The 22,612-nt window shown below is 39.5% G+C and overlaps 1 protein-coding gene across 2 annotated transcripts in view; it reads left to right on the top strand.

Moving 5' to 3' along the window:
- faf1 (Fas (TNFRSF6) associated factor 1) overlaps nt 1-22,612 on the top strand; it is a 118,052-nt gene that overhangs the window by 81,372 nt on the left and 14,068 nt on the right. For both annotated transcript variants that reach the window (XM_088348810.1, XM_088348809.1), the window contains exons 14-18: nt 1,576-1,712; nt 1,808-1,896; nt 7,406-7,486; nt 8,194-8,271; nt 15,417-15,632. In XM_088348810.1, coding sequence (XP_088204936.1) covers nt 1,576-1,712; nt 1,808-1,896; nt 7,406-7,486; nt 8,194-8,271; nt 15,417-15,632 — 601 coding nt within the window. The remainder of the gene's footprint in view (nt 1-1,575; nt 1,713-1,807; nt 1,897-7,405; nt 7,487-8,193; nt 8,272-15,416; nt 15,633-22,612) is intronic.

The following is a 22,612-nucleotide window of genomic DNA, read 5'->3' as shown; positions in this document are numbered from 1 at the left end:
AAATCCTCTCATACGCTATCAATTCCGAGAGCCTGGCGAGGCATACTAATTCGCTCAATTGAGGTAGCGTGTCACTCTGATGGAATGAGAAAAAGCAGAATTGCTCTTAAAGTCTTTAATGCCGCCAGTTGTGTGCGGTTTTGTTGGGTGAGGTCAGAACAAAAAAGAATATTGGCTCCGTTATGTGAAAAGGACTTGGTGCCAAAAATCTTTCTTGTTAGTCTCATTATCTAAAACGTTAGTTATTATCACTCTCTAAATCTGTCTGTCTCACATTCACATTTATTTCTGTGAATATGTTGTTCTTTTCGCTTATTGATTTAACACATTTATTATACCTATTCTTATGAATACAGTAATCCCCCATTTTTCACAGGGAATACCTTCCAAAAAATACCCTGTGATCCTTGAAATCTGTGAAGTAGTAACCTTGATTTCTATTATTATTTGCAATTATTATACAATGAAATATTTTACAAATCATTAAAATCAAGGAACATGTCCAAGCATTTGTTTAACAAATAAAAGTGCTGTAATCCTTCGCTATGTCTTGCTACTTACTCTGCAGGCTGAAAAATATTCCATGATCTATTATCACCGATCACATATTGCTGCTAGTGGGAAGAGTACACTTTTGCTGGGCTATGCAGCTCTTTTTTTGCAGTCACTGTATTTTTGTTAAAGATGAACTGCATTTATGCGACGATAATCCATTTTCCCTAATCCTATATTGAAGCAGGCGGAGACCGGTTTAACGCATTATTGTTGGGGGAGCGGCGTTCTGGCCTACCTAAAATGAAATGCATGGTTGTTGTGGCCATGATCCATTATCCCCAGTTGATTATTGCTGAGAGCAGTGGCCGGCAGTGTGCATTTTTTTCCCAGTTCAGGCCTCTGAAGTGTACCCATGTGGCCCGTCTAAAATGAATTGCACTCTTATGCCCGCGATCCATTATCCATGTTGAATTTTGCTTAAAGCGGTGGTGGACAGCGCAGTTTTGTGTCATGCATTGCTGGCTCTCTTTTCCTTTTTGTCTGACTAAAATGATCAATACCCGTGCGTCTTCGATACCCAGTCAACTACTGTTGCGAGCAGGGGCGGCAGATTGCATGTTAGAAATAAGGGGAGCGTGGCAAATTTGGATTTTGCATACAGTTTAGGGACTTTTAGGGAATATCCACATTAACTGCGATGAACAAAGGATTACAGTATGCAAATATGAACAAAGTCTGATTGTAGACCATAAATGTCGTAAAACATTCAATTGTTCTTGTAAATAAATAATTTTAAGTGCACGCTATATCATAGATTACGGTTCTGCACTGTCGCCACAATTCTACGTAGTAGCATATATCTGCACAAAATATATTTTTTTGTTATTTAATCTGTTGCATATTTTGTTCTATGCTTATTTAGATATATTTTATGTTAATGAAAAGTTAAGAAGACTTAATCCTAAACAAAAAAAGATGTGATCCAACTCACAAATTTGTAATACAGGCAAGTTGTTCTCTTAAATGACTTGTTGATTGCAGATGAGGAAATGATTCATTATTACCACTTTTGTCTTTCAGGCTACTCACCATGTGCACAAGACATTTTGGCAGTGTGGTAACCCAGACTATACGCACATACAAGACAGATCAGTTCCCTTTACTCCTAATAGTCATGGGGAAACGCACCTCCAATGAAGTTTTAAATGTTATTCAAGGTGATTAAAATATAGACATTTATATTATGTTTGTATTAATCCAATATATGCTAAAATAATGCATTGCTTTCTTTTCCAACTTCCTTCTTTCTTAGGTAACACGATAGTGGACGAACTAATGGTGAGGTTAATGGGAGCAATGGAAATCTTCACAGCACAACAACAAGAGGACATAAGAGATGAGGTAAAAGCCCATGCTGTAGAAAGAACTGTTTTTTCCTACTTATAAACCCCTGGTATAAGATTACTTTTTTGTGGCAAAAAATAGCTCACACCCAATGGAATTATTTGTATGTTTGTCTTTATTTTTGTTGAGAAATACAATAACACTAGAGCGTTGGTAAGTGTGTCTCCAAAAAGTAGTGTCGGAGAGACTAGAGCTTGACTTTGTCGATGAGTCAATATCAGCAATATCTCCATTGTTTGTCAAAAATAACAATATATTGTTATGAAAACCATAATACTAACATAAATATAGCACAGAAAATGCATATGATAATGGAGTTGTTCTTGATTTGGATATAAGTCACTTAACATAATACAAATGCTCCAAGGATCTAAGTCGTGTATATCACGTTATCAAGTGGCATTATCTTAACTGCCCATATCAATTGCTGAAAATATAAACATACAAATACTGATACAGAAAAGGGAAACAACATCATGCAAATGTAATGATGGGCAATTACATCTGTAAGTCTCTCAAAGCGATGCATGTGAAGCAAATTTATGGCAGCAATCTGTCAAATGCGTGCGTTTTTTTTCCAAACTTTTTTTTATTGAAGCATGTTGATCTACCTGCCTTCTGAATAGCAACACACTTGAGCAGAGCCCACGACATTGTTACTTGATGACACACAGACATTGTTTCAGCTCATTCCTGTTTAAATGAACATTTAGGAACAAATTCCCACACTTGCTAGTTTGCCTCTGTTGTGACTACTGTATCTATAAAGGACAGTTGTCGCTCAGTGTTAGGAGTCAAACAATTAGTCAGTGAGCAACAATTTATTTAAATGCTGTTGCGTGTCAGTTACGGGGAAGACTTAATGGTGCACAATGAATGACTCGAGTGACGGATACTTTTGCATTCTTATTGCGACAGTGCACTGGCATCGTTTGTTGACTAACACAAGGTGACAAGAAGTCATTAAAACAAATGTTTCTTTATTGTATTTTAAGAAATGAAACTTTTCTATCTGAAGGTTTTATCTCCCTTTTGTCAGTGATTTACCCCTAGTGACATTTTTTCCCTTTCGGAGTAAATAGATATTTAAACAGTCAGGTGTGTAAATATGATGATAAAAATAACATTTTGGAAAATATTATGATTGGTAAATTTGTATCATTTACTCATTTTTACCATTTGCAAGTAAAAGGTTTGGACCAAAACATAAGTAAGTTTTTTTTTTTTAATCCCATCTTTCTTTTCTTTTTTTCTCCCTAATCTTTTTAATGTCATGTTTTTCCCATGCTAAGGAGTCAAACAGCGATAATTAAAACGTGGAGTAGCCATGGGTCCCTGTATATGCAACCACATCGTGCAAAAACTTGGCCCCAAGTGAAGACCAGCTTCACACGGCTCACCTCACTTGAGATGTTATCACAAGATCGTTCTCTCGAAAGCCTTATTTTCAGTTTGTTTTTCTTTCACCCGAAACAGAAGAAGTAATTTTCTTGCCCAAACCTCAGTGCATCCCTAGATTTTACTCATTCAGCCTAAATACAGTATCTGGACTAAACTCCGGAGTAGTACAGACGCTCCCCTATTACGAACACTCGAGTTACGAAAAACGGTTGATATGAACATTTTTTTCGGGATGTCAAAAAATATCGGGACATTGCTGTAGGTTAGATTTTGTATTTTGTGCACCATTTTCTGAGTACAGGACAGTACCGTAGTGCTTCTTCCGCCGCTACCGGCTTGTGGCGCTGTGAGAGCTCACCCAGCATCCACCCGAAGAAGAAATCCGACTTCCTCTTCCTAATTCGTGTGTGAACATACTATACTGTATCTCCAGCGTGCTAAGAACTTTAACATTATTTTTGTTTAACATCTCGTGCATCCAGTCAATATGGTTGGTGTAAAGTGTAAAGAAGAGGCGAGCCGTTTCTTTTGAAACGAAAGTGGAATAAGAAAGCTTGATGCGGTTGAGAAAATGGTTGGATCGCTTTTTTTGGCCACTTTCTACCACAGAGGAGTAAATCACCTAACTCTTGAAGCTCATCTTCCAAAAGTCAGTTAAACTTAACTTTCTTCATCTTTATAGAGCATTATTTTATTAAATGTTTATTTTTTTAGGTCAAAACAATACAGGTTACTTATAAAAGCCTTAAACATACTTATATAAACCTTAAACATACAAAATATAGCACTAAAGCTACTTACGAAAAAATTCAACTTTGTCCGGAACATATCTCGTTCGTAAGTAGGGCAGCGTCTGTATACATAATTCCAATACCACCAGTACTTAATTAAAGAAATATATCTAATAATCACTTCATTAAGTAATAATTTTAAAGAACGATGACATAAAATTAATTTCAGCTATTTCCTAAAGCAAGGTAACCAATCTTTTTGAAGCATTGAGCTACCTTTTTTGTTACTGAACCTTTTTTGTTACTGATTAGCATGAACAAGCTATCAGTTCTTATATATTATATCTTATATCATATTTGCCCTTTACAGTATTACAATCCTATTAAAGAATTCCACAGGACAATTATGAAGCTTTCACAAATGTACAGTTAAGTCTTGCCGAGGAGGTATTTACGTTGGCTAATAAGCCAGGTGCAGCATGCCTGAAGGAAATACCTTTTAAAACTGTCGAATTAAAGCAGCGTGGATGGGAAGCATTTTTGAAAGGCTAAAGCAGCTGTGCACTCCACTAAAGCCCAATAACCAGATCAATTGAGTACTGACAGGACATATTTCCACCTCAAGGACCAAACGAGGGAAGTCAACCTTGTTGTTGCATCCTTGCGCTTTTGTTCAAAAAATGTTAAATATAATATCCCGACCAATTTTAGGGATATTTTTAAACAAAAGTACTTTTTGCGGTCTTTTGTGCAATGCAAAACCACAATTATTAAAGGTTTTAAACATAATTAAGACTTTTAAAGCCCCAATGTGTAGTATAACTTGTGTATAAATATTTCATTCTTTCAAATAAGACTACCGATTAGATTAATGAGCTTAAAACACATGCACCTTCTCATACACCTTTTTTATTTTAAAGGCTTAGAAATTGTAGCGATGTTGTATAATTTTAAGATGTCCTCTAAAAAAGCTGACAAGTGTTGCCACCATCTTACTACTACAGAAGCCCGAATGGTCATTTTGCCCAGGTAGTTAGTCTTACTAAAACAAGTTAGGCACCTCGGCACCCAAGTTGGTCATGCTTTCGTCCCTCCAGATGAAATGGGACACCAGAAAGCGGCCATGTCACTCGGGTCAGGGTGACACAACACTCTTTTGTTCAACATACCCCTGTCGCATCATACGGGTGCCCATCCTTAAGAACGCGTCCACAATCCCACTATCCTTTCACAACACCTCTCCACTCCTTTCTATCACCAACAAGAGCTCTAGCTTCCATTATATTTAGACCTCTTTCCTGCAGTGCACTCAAAACACCATCCATCCACGTTAATCGCGGCCTCCCTCTCGGTCTCCTTCCATTGACTTCTGTTTTGGTGTTTGGAAAATCGGGTTGGCCATGGTCCAAATTTTTTTGTGTTTGTTTGCTATTTATTTCCCTTTTATTTTCTTTGTTATTGTATGTGTGTGTGTTGCTGTCGGTCACCCCTCTTGAGGGATATGACCAAGGTAGGTAGGTAGATAGATAGATAGATAGATAGTCTTACTGGTACTTTTACCACTTAACAGCAACTTAGCATCCTGCATGAGATGGTCACTGAGGTCCATGATTTTGAGCATCTTCCATTTTTTCCGCACTCATTCTCTAGCCACTTATGTTAGCAAAATGCCTGCAGGCGATGGTGTGCTGCTAGCCACAGTTATTTTTACCAACTCCTGTTTCTTCCCCATCATTTAAGCAAATGTTGTTGAGTCCCATGATCCTGTTATTGTATGCTTTTTCCCCGCTGTTTCATTCTCTATCCAGTTTTGTTAGCCTCTTGTCTGCAGGGTTTGGCCCGTTATTGTTAGCCTATCCTGCTCTGTCCTTCAGTGTCACTCGCCTAGCTAGTCATGCAAACAAACTTCATTAAGTTCTGTGATTCAGGCGTTTTCCACTCTTTTCCCACAGTTTCATTCTCTAGCCAATTATGTTGGCAACATGCCTGCAGGCGATGGTTTACTGCTAGCCGCAATTGTTATTTTTATCTACTCCTGCTTCTTCCTCGTCATTTAAGCAAATGTCGCTGAGTCCCATGATCCTGTCATTGTATACTTTTTCCCCACTCTTTTTGATTCTCTGTCCAGTCTTGTCAGCCACTCTTCTGCAGGCTTTGGCCCGTTATTGTCAGTTTATCCTGCGCCGTCCTTCAGTGTCACTCGCACAGCTAGTCATGCAAGCGAACTTCACTAAGTTCTGTGATTCAGGCGTTTTCCAATGTTTTCCCACTGTTTCCTTCTCTAACCACCGATGTTGACTGCTTACTGCTCGCCACTTTTGTTATTTTAGGCTGCTGCTTGTAAATAAAGTTAGCTCTGTCCTTCAGCGTCACGTGCATTCCACTGCTGGACATGCATTTTAGGAGCTTCTCTCATTCGTCGCTAAATTTAACCTCTTACACCAAATTTGACCAACTCCAGCTATTGGTGCTTTTCAGCCACTCTGGGTGGATTCAGCTCACTTGGCCTTTTGTTGTCCATTGTAGCGATTCCAACGAGCTTTCATAAAAATAAATATGATAGTAGGCTTTGGAATTTTGCCAAGTGGTATCCTTCATGTTTCTGTAGTTTGTCTTCTCCTGTTTTCTAAGATACAATGGCCTATAATGGTAAATTATTACACACTCTTTCTTTAAGGTACAAGCTGGAGTAAGGACCAATTAGAAGCTTTTTAAACTAACCTGTTTGAATAGAAAACGTGTCTAGTCTGGCGTTTCTAATGTGTACTTTCCATGAATCTCTTCAAATAAAATGAATGGTTGTGTGGTTTGCTTTCATGAGTCACATCCAGTGCACTCTTTTACAGTTTCTTTTCACTGTTCCGCCATTATGAGAACACAAATGTATCTTTTGCATACGCGGACTCAAAAGCAACAATGCACACTGTCCTTTTGCTCGCCCATTGCTAAGCAGCAATTGTCATAATAAACTTCCTCGCCTCTACAACACAGCGTGAGTCCCCCAAAATGAGAAAAAGTAATGGCCGTGCGCTACAAACACAATAGACTCTCGTTTTGATTCCCAGTCTTTCCAAAGCACTCTGCGGCCGCAGCAGGTACAAAGAAAAAGGCCGCCCATCCCCTTCCCTTCTGTACAAACAGGAAGAGAATCACAGGGAATAAAAGAGTAAAGGACGTTGGCCCAGGGGACATAAAAGCACTTCAGAGTCTCATAAATGACAACCGTCACAATGAAATCACTCTTATTGCTACTCTTTCATACCTGCTGTTTGTACATAACCACAAATGACATCCCGGGCTTTTCTTCTGCCCGGGTTCTGTCTGTTTCCACACCCTCTTCTCGGACTCAGATGCTTTGTGTTTTCTCCGTATAGGACGAGCGCGAGGCAAGAGAGATGGTGAAGAGAGAACAGGATGAGGCCTACCGTCTGTCTCTGGAGGCTGACCGCAAGAAGGTAATGAAATTGATTGACACTTCAGAATGCCATAATAAAAATATTCAACATGGTTGCAACAAATTACCTCATTAAATCTGGATTAATTTGTGAAATGAGTGCTGTAATTGAGCATTACTTGGAAGCGACATCAATTCATGAGTATTCAATTACTTGTAAGGCTCAGAACGTGTTAAAAATGGACAGAAGTTGGTATTTCTTTTCCAAAATAAAAGCAGTTCAGGGTCAGGCAGAAACTATCAATCATTAAAAAATGTTACAACAAGAGCCCTTAAACTAGCAAATTTACCAAAATTGTGACCTGTAAAGTTCAATTTAGTGTAGTGTTTATTTACGCTCATTAAGAAAAATGTTAATAAAATTTGTCACAAATATTACTTTTGAAATTCTGACAATTTGAATAATTCCCAACTGAAAAAGGACTAAGGTTTTACTCTTTTTATCATGTATAACGCACATTTTTTGTTGCGTGTTACACATGAGGTTTTACAGTAGTATATTACCATATTTGTGCAATGATTCATCAGTCATTGACCATAATGGTAAAACATTGGATGCAACAGGAATGAAACCTGGGTCGGGTCAAATTCAAAATTTAGTTTCACTCCTAATTTGTACAACTGAGATAATGGCACTTGATAAAAATGAGTGACATTTTTTCTTCACCAAGTTTTCCTTTTTTTTTTTTTTATATGTTGCCATTCTAGAGGGAAGTTCAAGAGCGAGAAGAGGCTGAGCAGGTTCGCTTGGAACAGATGAGGAAGGAGCAGGAGGAAGAGAAAGAGGTTATTTTCATCACACCCACACAACTTCATTGTCAATTTTTCTGTCTTCAAAGATGAGACACGCTTGTGTATTTTTGTTTTTTTTTCTTATGTTTGTCATTTCTAAACATTGACTCAATTAAATTGTGCTTTCTTTGTCAGTAGAGGTGATCAAACGCTCCACCATCGTTTAATTACAGCACGGCCCAACTTTGCACAGTTATTGTTCGCTTGAGCCGCTCTGCACGTGTACGACACACAAGGCCTATATTGAAGCCAAAGTTAACAAAAGGCTCGCAGGCGTGCGCGCAAACACATATATTCACTTGAAAACAATAATTGTATGCCAAGTGGGGGCTAAGACACACATAACACAGGCAGACACTGTCACGCATATGGGGAAGACAATCGTGGCGCGAGTACGATGCCGCCGCGCCATCGCGCGATGGAGACTGATTGCTGTTTGCTCAGCGGCCCAGCTCCGCTCGGGGCGGCGAGCGGTATTGGGTGACCCAGCTTGCTCGGGTGATTTTTCACTTAAGTTAAACAAAAAACAACAAAAGAAACGCTGCAGGGCAACCTTGATTATATCAGTGTAGACGAGAGTGTGTACACACGGATGTGACAATAGATCGCACGTTCTTGTCCTCTGCTAATGAAGTCGAGTTGCACTTGAACGTTTATCAGTGTATGATTCTATTTCTTAAAAATGAGAAATACTTTTTTGTGTCAGATGGAGGTTGTTGCCAAGTTTAGTTCTGGGGTCATGAGATCGAACCTCCTGTGTGGAGTTTGCATGTTCTCCCCGTGCTTGCGTGGGTTTTCTCTGGGCACTCCGGTTTCCTCTCACATTCCAAAAACATGCATTTCAGGTTAATTGGCTGGTCCAAATTGTCCCTAGGTGTGAATGAGCGAGCAAATTGTCTGTCCCTGTGTCCCCTGCCCACTGCCCGAAGATAGCTGGGATGGGCTCCAGCACCCCCGCGACCCTACTGAGGATAAGCGGTGCAGATAATGGATGGATGGTTATGGATTAAAATCCCGCTTCTGGAGACCAATTATGTTCATTGATAATTGTATTGTTTTGTTTTTAACCGCATACTGTATCAATATGAATACACACCCAAAATCTATTTTTATGAGTGCCTATATTTTTCTTTATAATTACAATAACACTATACAGCTTTGGTAAACCAAAAGTACTGTAGAAGAGATTACAGCTTGACTTAATGACAATACTTTGTCAGTAATAACTATGAAAGCATTCTAACATTGTACTGCCATATAGATATTTCAGAAAATGGATATGAGTATAGGCTTGTTTACTATGTGAAAATACGTCACTTGTAAACATACAAGTACAGTGGGACCTCGCTACTTTGTGGTTCCACGTTTGCGGGTTCAGAGCTTCGCGGGTCTAAAAAATAATAATAAAATAAAATACTTTTTTAAAAAAACGTTTTTTTCCAATTATTTATTATTCCGTTATTTTTTTTTTTTTTGCATTTTTGAAGGGGCTTCGCTACTTCGTGGTTCCACGTTCGCGGGTTCAGAGTTTCGCAGGTCTAAAAAAATAATAATAATAAAAGAATTTAAAAAATATATTTTAATATTTTTTTTTTTTTAAGCATTTTTGAAGGGACGTCGCTACTTCGTGGATCCACGTTTGCGGGTTCAGAGTTTTGCAGGTCTAAAAAATAATCATAATAAAATAAAATAATAATAAAAAAATATATATATATATTTTTTTTTTAAGCATTTTTTAAGGGGCGTCGCTACTTCGTGGTTCCACGTTCGCGGGTTCAGAGTTTCGCAGGTCTAAAAAATAATAATAAAATAATAATAATAATAAAAAAATAAAATTAAAAAAAAAAAAAAAAAAATATATATATATATATATATATATATATATATATATATATATATATATATATATGAATATATATAATTTCTTAAAGCATTTTTGAAGGAGCGTCGCTACTTCGTGGTTCCACGTTCGGCGGGTTCAGAGCTTCGCAGGTCTAAAAAATAATAATAAAATAAAATCATTAAAAAGAAAAAAAAAATTATATATATATATATATATATATATATATATATATATATAAATAAATAGATGCTAGTTTTTTTCTTTTAAGCATTTTTGAAGGGCGTCGCTACTTCACTTGGATTTTCACTTTTCGCGTGTGGTTTTGGTCCCCATTAACCGCGATATCCGAGGGATTACTGTACTGCTATACTGAATGTCACACGTGCCTTGGCGGAATTTTTTTATCACTCATTGTCATCAAGTAGCATTGTTTAACTTTACTTATTTGTAGCTATAATAAATGAAAATATACAAATGCTGATGCATTGAGTGGAAACTACATTGGGCAGATAATGTTTGGCCAATTATGACTGTAATTCCATCTTTTTCAAACTGGCTTTCACCCACAGGATTGTGGCAAAAAAAAAAAAATATATGAATAAAACGAAACTCAATGTACTTGTTAAAATTTAGAAGACTGTATAATTACAGCCTGAATACATCCTGAGCCATGTGACTGATTATGGCCGAGCTCTCACGCACATAACTGAGATGTACAAAGGTGACATGACCAAGTTGTGGTAGTACTTCTATAGTAAATCAAAATATATCATGATGCGTAAGCCATAGTCTTTCCAACAGGTTCTGATGGCAGACTGAATATGCGGCAACAAGTGACTAATTATCTGATTTTTTTGGGGGGGGGATTTTTTTTTCTTTTAATATCAGGCTGATAACTGTTTCGTCATATTTTGCCGTTATCGTTACCATTATTATCATGTATCCCTAGTACCGAAACCAATTTCCTGAATTGATTTGATTCATTCAGCAATTTGATTATTTTTTTTAAATTTGATTTAACTCAAATTGAACCAATTTTGATTATTACAATTATATGCGTGGAAAATCTTTCTTCTTTGGTGTCAAGGACATTCTAAGAAATTGCAAAATAAATCATGTCAATAAGAGAAACTCTGAAAATCCTTTATTGAAAATACTTAAAATTTTATTTTTTTCATGTAATTATTACGAAAGAGGCCATTTTAATTGCATACTCTCACCTAAAACATTCTCTCAAATTTCAGAAGTAGCAGATGAAGCCACTTTTTTAAATTCAGCCCTTCTCAGAAAATGATACTGCTCTGGATGTTATACTGAATATTTTAGTAGTGTTTGACAACTGACGTTAAATCGATTCAAGCACCATACACGGCCCCTTTTGTGCCGTTGTTTATTGTTTCAGATTCTCAAGTTTTGTCTAAGAATCTGGCTGGAAGACTGCTTAGTAGAGTGTTGGAAACAGTACAGTTTCAAGGGGGGAATATACTTGTTTGAAATTTTGGCAGTCTGAGGACGTGTAATGATGTACGGTTACCTGACTGTTCGTAAGAAAAAGTAAAGTAAACAAACACCGACATAAAAAAACAAAACAAAAACAATCCTCTTTAAACTTATAGCAACTTACCTTCCCTTTCATAGCTGAGCCCTGAATGTGACTGTCACCAAGTCCATGATACAGACGCTCCCCTACTTATGACCATACAGTAGATACGAACATTTTTTTCAGGATGTCGAAAAATATGTTAGATTTTGTATGGTGTGCACCTTTTTCCGAATACAGGACATTACTCTAGTGCTTCTTCTGGCGCTACCGGTGTGTGGCGCTGTGAGAGCTCACCCAGCATCCACCCGGAGGAAGAAATCCCGCTTCATTTTCATAGTTTGTGTGTAAACATTCCATACTGAAACTTTGACATTTTTATTGTTTAATATCTTGTACATCCATTCAATATGGTTGGTCTAAAGTGTAAAAAAGAGGCGAGCTGTTTCTTTTGAAACGAAAGTGGAATAAGAAAGCTTGATGGGGTTGAGAACATGGTTGGATTGCTTTTATTTCAGACACTCTTGATGCTTATCTTCCAAGAGTAAGTTACACTTAACTTTATTTATCTTTATGGAGCATATTATTTTATGAAATGTTTATTTTTTAGTACAAAACAATACAAGTTACTTATACAAGCCTTAAACATACTTACATAAACCTTAAATATACAAAATATAGCACTGATGCAACTTACAAACAAATTCAACTTACTAACGATCGTCCAGAACGTAAGGTCCAGAACGGGCAGCGTCTGTATAGTTTTCTTTCAGTTTCCCCCCTACTTTATCCTTCTCTAGCCACTTATGTAGCCAATTCATACATCCGACAGTGGTTGTTTTCAGCCAATCAAAACACGAGGTTGGTCGATGTGTCTGAGGCACTCGTAATATAGATCAAAGATATCCAGAACGATTTGTCAGGGTGAGGTTTTTCCCTTTTCCTTAGCCAAAAACTAATTTGGAGAAATGTTTGTGATGGCTAAAGGCATGCAGGCAGCCTCACGATCAACTCAACGTGCAGAGAATTGATGGGAACCTGAACAAAGTTATTTGTTCTACAGTTAGTTTTCCTTTTTATTAAATTTAACTGCTCCCTCATTAGCATGTGGCAAAAACAAATACATTGAGGGTGGCGTTTCGTAACTAAAATTAGAAAAAGTAAATTATGGGGCTCAGGAGGTAGAGCGCTCGCCTTGGGATCAAGAGATCGCAGTTCGAATCCCGGCTCCTCCGTGTTACATGTCGAAGTGTCCTTGGGTAAGACACTGAACCCCTAATGCCCCCAATAATGGATCGCCGACATTTTGCATCCACCCCTACAAGGTCATTGTCTTTGGACACCACGATGCCAATAATGTAAATCTGCATATAATGATTGAAACCCTTTTTTACTGACTTTTGAGAAGTTTGCATAATCGGGAAGAAATTCTACAGCTATACTATTAGGATCATGGACTAAAGAGTCACTCGCTGTTGTTGTTTTGGCTGCCATATTTGCTCTGCTTGTGATACATGGATACTTTAACTTGATGGGTGTGGCTTAGCGCTCGCTGTCAGATGTATGAATTGGCGTCACGTCGGTCATGTTATTGATAACTGCTCCTGAATTGTCCTTCAGTTTCACTCACACAGCTGGTCATGCAATCGAACTTTATCCTTAGTGATTCCTTCTCTAGTCGCTCATGTTACCTGCAGGCTATTATTATAGAAATGCTGGAAGTAGGTTTCTGAATTTTTACAGTGGTATCCTTCTCGTTTCCGGTGTGTGTCTTCTAATGCAAATCATTCAGCTCCATTCTAAGCTGCAACAACCTCCAGTGGTGAATTATTACACACTTTATAGGCGTTCTTGTCTTGTCAGGTTTACCGCCGCTTGTTTATTTACATTTTTGGGAATCACCGAATAAATAAATAGATGCTAGGTTATTTGTCTGGTGCAGCACCAAGCCCGGCTCACTTTTTGGTTTCTTCAGGGACGCTGCTTCTCACCTGCGCGTGTGTTTTGCGATGCTTCCCCATTTCTAACTCCAGCATCACGCACAGCCTCAATCTGTTATTTGTGTGTGTGTTCGTTTGTCCCCGGGGGGCTCCTTGAACTCAGTCAGCATCATCAGCCTACACCTGAGGGAGCGCGGCACGAGCGCCACTCTGCCCACCCAGCGCCAGAAGCTGCTAATGAGCTACTGTTGTACACTCTTATGAAATATAATTGCATTATGGTGTGTAAATAAAGCCGGGGCGTGTTGTCACAGCATATGCTCCCCGGCTGGCCAAACAGGAACAACAAGCGTGGGGGGGTCTCTCGGGGCAGCTGAAACGCTTTCTCCCAAACACGAGGGGTGATTAGCTCCTTTGCGAAGTCTTGACAGGTGAATGGGTCCATTTTGTCCCAATCACGCCACATTTGCACACAAAAGTCAAGGTAGAATTTGTAGGTGTCCAAACTGCAGCTTGAGACCCCTTGAACCAGATAGTTTGTCACGTTCATTGATAGCCGCTATCTCAATTGCGGTCTAGTGGGTTTTTATATTGTGTTCCGTCTTTTTTGTGTAAAAATACATATATATATATATATATATATATATATATATATATATATATATATATATATATACACACACACACACAAATTATTTCTAGTAATATTGATAATTGCACTACTTTTACATTCTATGTTACTTTTTTAATTCTACGTCACTATGCACTGCATTGGGAAACTTAGAATTTCATTCACACTTTGCGTAATGACAAAAGCCTTCTATTCAAAAAAAGAAATAAATGTTTACATATTACTTCATATCTGAAGCAAATGTTGTTTCTTGCCTTTTCTGCTCTGTGTCCATATCTGTTATATGAACCAACAAGGTGTAAGGCTACTCTATTACAATGCTGGGCCCAGGCACTACTATCTAGAAAAGTCACAAATTAAGCGCCTTATCACCTTCAATAAAGAGCTATCGAAAATGCTGTCAGGTAAAGCTTTTTATCAAGAGTTGAAGCAATAGAGCGGTTTTTACTTTATAGTTACAGCTTTAAAGTTAGGCTTTAAAGTTTTATTAATCTTAGAGAGTCAATTCTTTGAGTCTGCTTTATTACCTGAGGTTTATATAAACCTGCTTTACATCTTGAGTTACATCTTTAAGCTGCTTTAATATTGTGTTTTTAATCTTTAAAATTGCTTTTAGTTCTTGTGTTAGGGCTTTCTAGCAAATTTAACCTGTGTTACAGCATTAAAGCTGCTTTAACTACAGACTACCGGTAAGTGCATTTCGGTTGCTTTAGTCCTTCAATTATATATCTTTAAACTTGATTTTAACTCTTGATTTAGAGATAAGGAGATAAATCTTTAACCCCCTTTTACTTTTGATTTAAAGCTAGTTTAAACATTTACTATTCACCCCAGATAACAGAGAAAATCTAGCCACAAGTATTTAAAGACATGGCTCATAATAGATGGCATGAATTACATTAATTTTAAATGAATATCAATGCTTCATTTAAGCAAACCACAGGTTAACCTGCGCTGCTTTACAGTTGCATTTCATTAGCACCTGTATGTAAAGCGCCCTTGCCTTCAGTCAACATGCAATTGTAGCATATATGGGAACACACATGCATACTTTGAAAAATATGTTTGAAGTTTACATGCAGCTGTTGCAGTAGACAAACAATGTCAGTTTTTTTCATTTATTATGATCAAAGAACTCAATTTTTCAAATGTGCTGTACTGACCTCCTGGTTTGCTTTCGACCAGGCCATCCGTTTGTCCCTGGAGCAGACCCTCCCGCCAGAGCCCGGCGAGGAATCTGCAGAGCAGGTCAGCAAACTTCGGATCCGCACGCCTAGCGGCGAGTTTCTGGAACGACGCTTCCTAGGCGGCTGCAAGCTCCAGGTCCTCTTCGACTTTGTGGCTTCCAAAGGATACCCCTTCGAGGAGTTCAAGCTCCTCACCACCTTCCCTCGTAGAAATGTAAGTAGTGCATTTGACTATTGATTACTGTAAAAAAGTGTGATTATGTTACTCTAAACCCCCTTTGCTGACACGTGTCGCAGCCATCTCACTACTACGAAAGGCCCGATGACCACTTTCGAATATAGCTTGTCGCGATTGTGCTTTTCAGCATTTAACAGTCACTTGCCACACAGATGAGCCCCAAATGTGATGGTCATGGTAGAGTCGTCATTCAGGAATCTTTCGCATTTTTTTTTAATGTTTCCTTCTCCAGCCACTCATGCATGCTCTGCCTCACTGGGATTGTTATTGTAAGATCCTCCGGGTAAGTAAAGATTCACTCCTTCAGTTTCACAGGGTCAATTGATTCAGGCATTTTACTTTTTTTCCACTTTTCTGTTTCCTCGCCACTCAAGTTAATCTCTTAGATGCAGGCTATAGCTCTCCGCTAACCACTCTTGTTGTTAGCTTCTCCTGCTTTGTCCTTCACTGTTCCATGACTCTTTGACTCTTTTCCCACTGCTCTAGCTACTTATGTCAGGCACTTAGTTGCAGGCTATTACTCACAGCTTGCAGAGATTGCTAAAGTTAGCTCCTCTGTGTAAGTTTATTTCTTCGTTGCTCAGTTTCACTGGCCTTTCACAGTAATGCAAGCCAACAATGCAGAGTCTTATGATTAAGGCATTTTCAACTATTTTCCACTGTGTCCTTCTTTCCTTGATTTCTTTCCACTTGGCTGCAAGCTATAGACACACCAGCCTTGACCAACTGCAGGTATTGGCTCTTTTCAGACACTCTGGCTGTGTCCAGCTTGCTCGGTCTTTTGTGGTTTCTCACAATTATTAACAGCAGCCTTAATGTCCTGTTGCTGGCTGAAATTCAGCTTTGTTCACGTACAAAAATGTGCGAGTAGGCTTTCAAATTCTGCCAAGAGTAATCCTTCGAATAGATAATGTACTGTATATATATATATATATATATATATATATATATATATCTCAACTTGTTGTTATTCATAGAAGGTTTGTATCCCTATTTTTTAAGTTTTACTTCTTTCTTTCAGTAATATTGAAAGCAAAAGCAGACTGCCAATTTGTCCATCCTCTGCATATTATTTAGCGTGACGTCTGTGAACACGGGGACCTAGGATACAGTTGTCAGCGCCTCGTGTTTTAGTCTGTGTTTCCTGTGTCTCTCTCAAGCAAATTATTAACAGTGCTTGCTCACCCAGCTAACGAGCACTGTTTTAACTGCTGCTTTAATTAGCCGAAGTTGCTGCTGAGATTTTCATTAATTAAAAGTGCACTGAGGTGTGTGTGTGTGTGTCTCGCACGGTGCGTAGGCTTGCCCAAGCAGTGCAAAAGTGGTCTACAGAGACTAAACACCATACGTCAGCTCACACACTTAACATCCATGCATATTTTCAAGCAATCACATGCGCTTCTTGCAACTTAGCCACATTCAGGATTCACAGTTTTCTATTTATTATCAACAGCTAACGTGTTATAGACCGAGATAAATAAAAAGATGTCTGCGTCACAGATGAATTTTTAGAGAGTAGAAAAAAAAATACAAGGCTGGGAAAACAGGCCCCGGTTTAATCCTGCAGCTCGGAGTTGTAATTAAATGAGAAAGAGCGTGCAGACGCTCTCGCTCTTTTTCTGCCAGGATCAGAGGATGGATAACCATTGCATTTGGAATGTTGACATCTTCCGTTGTCCGAAGAAAACATAGAGGAAAAAAATCAAACAATGCAAGTGCTTAGTTATAAAACTTCTTCAATAAGTGCTCCAAAATCAGCATACTACTAAAAGAAGACGACGAGACGAGATTTTTGGAATGTATTAGGCAAAAAAAGCCCCATTGGCTCCAAAAATTGCTCAATTTCAGTAGTATATTTTTCCCAAATTAGGTTTGTGCTTTTTTTAAAAAAATATACCTTGTGTAAAAACAAATTCAAACTGATATAATGAGTATATATATTTGTGATTATCTGATATAACAGTAGGCCATGTTTTTTTGGTAAAAAAAAAATATATATTAACGTGAGTATTTTTACTTGAAAAAATAGGGTAAAAAATATACCTAAACTTTTATTAGGATTGCTTAGCAATAGTACAACAGTCCGCCATACAATTCCGCTGTTTTAGATTTTTTTTTCTCCCACGCTGGCTCTGGAAACCGGCACCGATTCATGCCCATCCAATTTTTGGACTCCTTGTTAGGATGGCGTCCCGGTGGCTTATCTCCTCAGCGCTACAGCAGGCCTTACACTGGCACCATTTGTACGGGGCTTAGCCGTGCTCAGGAAACTAACCCTTTCCACGACTGTCTGCAAGTTCGAAAAAGATTGTTTTGAGAGAAGGAGGGATTCAATGTTTCACTTCTCTCCAATAGATAATTTTCTTCACTTTTTCTTATGGCCAGCGAGGTCACCGTTCCTCCATACACTTCCGCACACGGCCAAACTGTCACACCAGAATATTATTTTCCCTCTTTCTTGACACTGTACAGTCCCCCCACCACCACTCTGCTTAGTCTTCCAGTAGGATTCTCAGACAAAACTTGAGATTCTAATACAATAAACAACGGCACTAAAGAGCCGTATGAATCAATTTTACATCTGTTGCCGGAACATTCAGTATAACCTGCACGGCAGTATATTTTATATATATATATATATATATATATATATATATATATATATATACAGGGAGTGCAGAACTATTAGGCAAGTTGTATTTTTGAGGATTAATTTTATTATTGAACAACAACCATGTTCTTAATGAACCCAAAAGTCTCATTAATATCAAAGCTGAATATTTTGGAAGTTGGAGTGGGGCTTTTTTAGTTTTAGCTATTTTAGGAGGATATCTGTGTGTGCAGGTGACTATTACTGTGCATAATTATTAGGCAACTTAACAAAAAACAAATGTATACCCATTTCAATTATTTATTTTCATCAGGGAAACCAATATAACAGCTCAACATTCACAAATATACATTTCTGACATTCAAAAAAAAAACAAAAACAAATCAGTGACCAATATAGCCACCTTTCTTTGCAAGGACACTCAAAAGCCTGCCATCCATGGATTCTGTCAGTGCTTTGATCTGTTCACGATCAACATTGCGTGCAGCAGCAACCACAGCCTCCCAGACACTGTTCAGAGAGGTGTACTGTTTTCCCTCCTTGTAAATCTCACATTTGATGAGGGACCACAGGTTCTCCATGGGGTTCAGATCAGGTGAACAAGGAGGCCATGTCATTAGTTTTTCTTCTTTTAGACCCTTTCTTGCCAGCCACGCTGTGGAGTACTTGGATGCGTGTGATGGAGCGTTGTCCTGCATGAAAATCATGTTTTTCTTGAAGGATGCGGACTTCTTCCTGTACCACTGCTTGAAGAAGGTGTCTTCCAGAAACTGGCAGTAGGACTGGGAGTTGATCTTGAGTCCATCCTCAACCCGAAAAGGCCCCACAAGCTCATCTTTGATGATACCAGCCCATACCAGTACCCCACCTCCACCTTGCTGGCGTCTGAGGCGGACTGGAGCTCTCTGCCCTTTACCGATCCAGCCACGGGCCCATCCATCTGGCCCATCAAGACTCACTCTCATTTCATCAGTCCATAAAACCTTAGAAAAATCCGTCTTGAGATTTTTCTTGGCCCAGTCTTGACGTTTCAGCTTGTGTGTCTTGTTCAGTGGTGGTCGTTTTTCAGCCTTTCTTACCTTGGCCATGTCTCTGAGTATTGCACACCTTGTGCTTTTGGGCACTCCAGTGATGTTGCAGCTCTGAAATATGGCAAAACTGGTGGCAAGTGGCATCTTGGCAGCTGTACGCTTGACTTTTCTCAGTTCACGGGCAGTTATTTTGCGCCTTGGTTTTTCTACACGCTTCTTGCGACCCTGTTGACCATTTTGAATGTAACGCTTGATTGTTCGATGATCACGCTTCAGAAGCTTGGCAATTTTAAGAGTGCTGCATCCCTCTGCAAGATATCTCACTATTTTTGACTTTTCAGAGCCTGTCAAGTCCCTCTTCTGACCCATTTTGCCAAAGGAAAGGAAGTTGCCTAATAATTATGCACACCTGATATAGGGTGTTGATGTCATTAGACCACACCCCTTCTCATTACAGAGATGCACATCACCTGATATGCTTAATTGGTAGTAGGCTTTCGAGCCTATACAGCTTGGAGTAAGACAACATGCATAAAGAGGATGATGTGGTCAAAATACTCATTTGCCTAATAATTCCGCACTCCCTGTATACCGTAAATTCCGGACTATAGAGCGCACCTGATTATAAGCCGCACCCACCACATTTCGGGAGGATAACCGATTTTGTACATACACAAGCCACACCTGTATATAGCCGCATGCGCCCACATTGAAAAAACGCAATACTAACACGAAATTAACCTATACCCGATACAGTCCAGAAAACACAGCCGGTTTATTGAGCGGAAAATGATACCGGTACTTAAGATTTAATGCAGACCTGCACAGTCTGGTTGCCCGTTGAAAGTAATCCAAGGAAAAAGTGTATATTTCCAAAGGTAAGGGTGGGAAAAATATATATCCACTATTGTCGGCCGCGTCCACAAACACGTCTCACCTTGACTCCACTTACCGTCAGCCCGCGTTTGCCCCGCCCCTTCTTTCTCATTTGCTCATACAAAACATATCAGAATAAGTTTCTAAAATAAATACATTACAAAAATATACAGTTGCAAATACATATTATACATGGTTACACATATTTACAAAGAAAGACGGTACACAGAGTTTTCAAAGCTTTAATAATAATATTATAACTTTCATCCCAAACCGTGCCTGTGACAGGGTAGCAAAACGCTACTAGAAACACGCTCGCAACACAGTAAACAGCTCGGTTAAAGAAACATACCGTACTTGTAATGAGCACGGTAAACAATCCTCATCTTCCTCCTTATAACTGACCTCATCCAAGTCGTCTTGCTCCAGTATGGGAAAGAGGCTTTAACATATAGACGTCGTCCCATGTTCCCTTATTCAAAAACACGATGGCGTCACGACCGCAAAGTAATGTTCACGTGCGGCAGCTCTGTTTCCTTCTTTATCGGACCGCTCGATTGCGTTTAGCTTGAAAGTTGCGTCATGCGCCTTTCTTATTGCAATTTGCATGATGAGGATGTTTCTACGATAAATTAATTCGTGCACAAGCTAAGAAGTTGCAGTCTAAATCTTACCTTTTGTACTCGAGCGCCACTGGCGGCCGTTAGAAAAATTACATAAATTGGCCGCATCACTGAATAAGCCCCAGGGTTGAAAGTTAGGGAAAAAAGTAGCGGCTTATAGTCCGGAATTTATGGTGTATATATATATATATATATGTTTATTTTAAGAGTAGGTGAATTCAAAGTTGCTTCCTCTTCTGCTTTCAAAATCTGAGCGGTGCATTAACGTGAGAGTGTGTTACAATTCACCACAATTCGCTCTTCCAACAAAAGCGATCGTATTCTATGTAAAACGCATATTGAAACAATAAAGCGAGCTAATTAAAACAATTAAGCAATCGTAGTCTATATAACGCGTTTACTTAAACAATAAAGCGCGATTGTATTCTACAAAATGCGGCGGGGGTCACTCCTGGGCCGCGCGACGGAGCGAGTTCGGCGGACGTGGCGTCACACGGCGCGACGCGAGAAAAGGCGGCGGGCATGATCGTCTGACGACCCCAGTAGCGTGGCGCGACGACAGGCGGCCGTCCGCGCGCGGCGGGTGAAAGGCGGCGGACGTGCGCGGCACCCCCGTAATTGGGGAATCCCCCTCGGCCGACGACCCGAGCACGGTGTTATGGCGAGAAATGCATCCCTGCCGAGAAGTGGTTGTAGTAGCAGGAGTGATGTGTGCGCGCTCCTGCGACAGGGGATGCAATTCTCGGCATAACACCCCCCCTAACCCCACAGGTCCCCCCAGCTACCCCTTTCCCCCGCGGCCGACAGACGGGCCATCGAGGGCCGTGTAGCGCGCTAACAGCGGCCTCCGCGCCAAGCGCCCGACCCGCTTGGCTTGTCGCGGTGTCGTGCGTATCGCACCCGAAAGTACCCGCACCGCGGGTTAGGGGCTCGCTCGCGGGAGCGACCGAACGGCACCCACGGTGCGGCGCAAATAAAAACCCTATCGTGAAGCGGTGCAGATGATGAGATGAGATGAGATTTTTTTTCTTTTTGAAGGGTTGTCGCTACTTTGCAGATTTTCACTTTTTGCGGGTGGTTTTGTTCCCCTTAACCGGGTCTAAAAAATAATAATAATTAAAAAAATATATATATTATCATTTTTATTTAATTTTTTTTGAAGGTGCGCCGCTACTTCGCCGATTTTCACTTATCGCGGGTGTTTTTGTTCCCCATTAACTGCGATAACCGAGGTCTTACTGTATTAAAAAGGGCAGTGAAAGATTGCAAGAGCAAACCAGAATGTGTCAACTATCGGACGCTAAATCACGGAACAATCAGTTTTTGAGGGCGAGAGACACGGTTGGACTAAGCAGGGGCAGCTAGTATTAGAAATAGCTAATTTAGGCAAGCCAAAGCCTGCAAGCGGGTGGCTAACATGAATGGCTAGAAAAGAAAATAGTGGAAGATGACTGACGGTACTCTGCAACATTTGCTTGCAATAACAGCTGTGAAACGCAGAATAGTGATGGACTAACACGGGGAGCTTACTATAACAATTGTGGCTAGTGGTGAGCCATAGCATGCAGCTAGGGAGCTAACATGAGTGGTTAGAGAAGGAAACAGTGAGAAAAATCCACAAAGCTTGAATCACTGGACACTGACTTTCACTTTCATGAGCAGCTGTGGAAGGCAAGCGACACCAAAAGACGAAGCAGCAGCAGCCAATAATAACAATAGCAGCTAGAAGCAAACCATAACCTGCAGCCAACATGAGTGGCTAACATGAGTGGCTAGAGAAGGAAACAGTGGTAAAAAGTCCAAGATGCCTGAGTG

This window comes from Urocampus carinirostris, chromosome 12 (assembly GCF_059441175.1).
Source record: "Urocampus carinirostris isolate Australia breed hairy pipefish chromosome 12, RoL_Ucar_1.0, whole genome shotgun sequence".
NCBI classification, from domain to species: domain Eukaryota; kingdom Metazoa; phylum Chordata; class Actinopteri; order Syngnathiformes; family Syngnathidae; genus Urocampus; species Urocampus carinirostris.
Note: the sequence above shows the minus strand (reverse complement) of the source record. Positions and strands in the feature narration are given on the sequence as shown.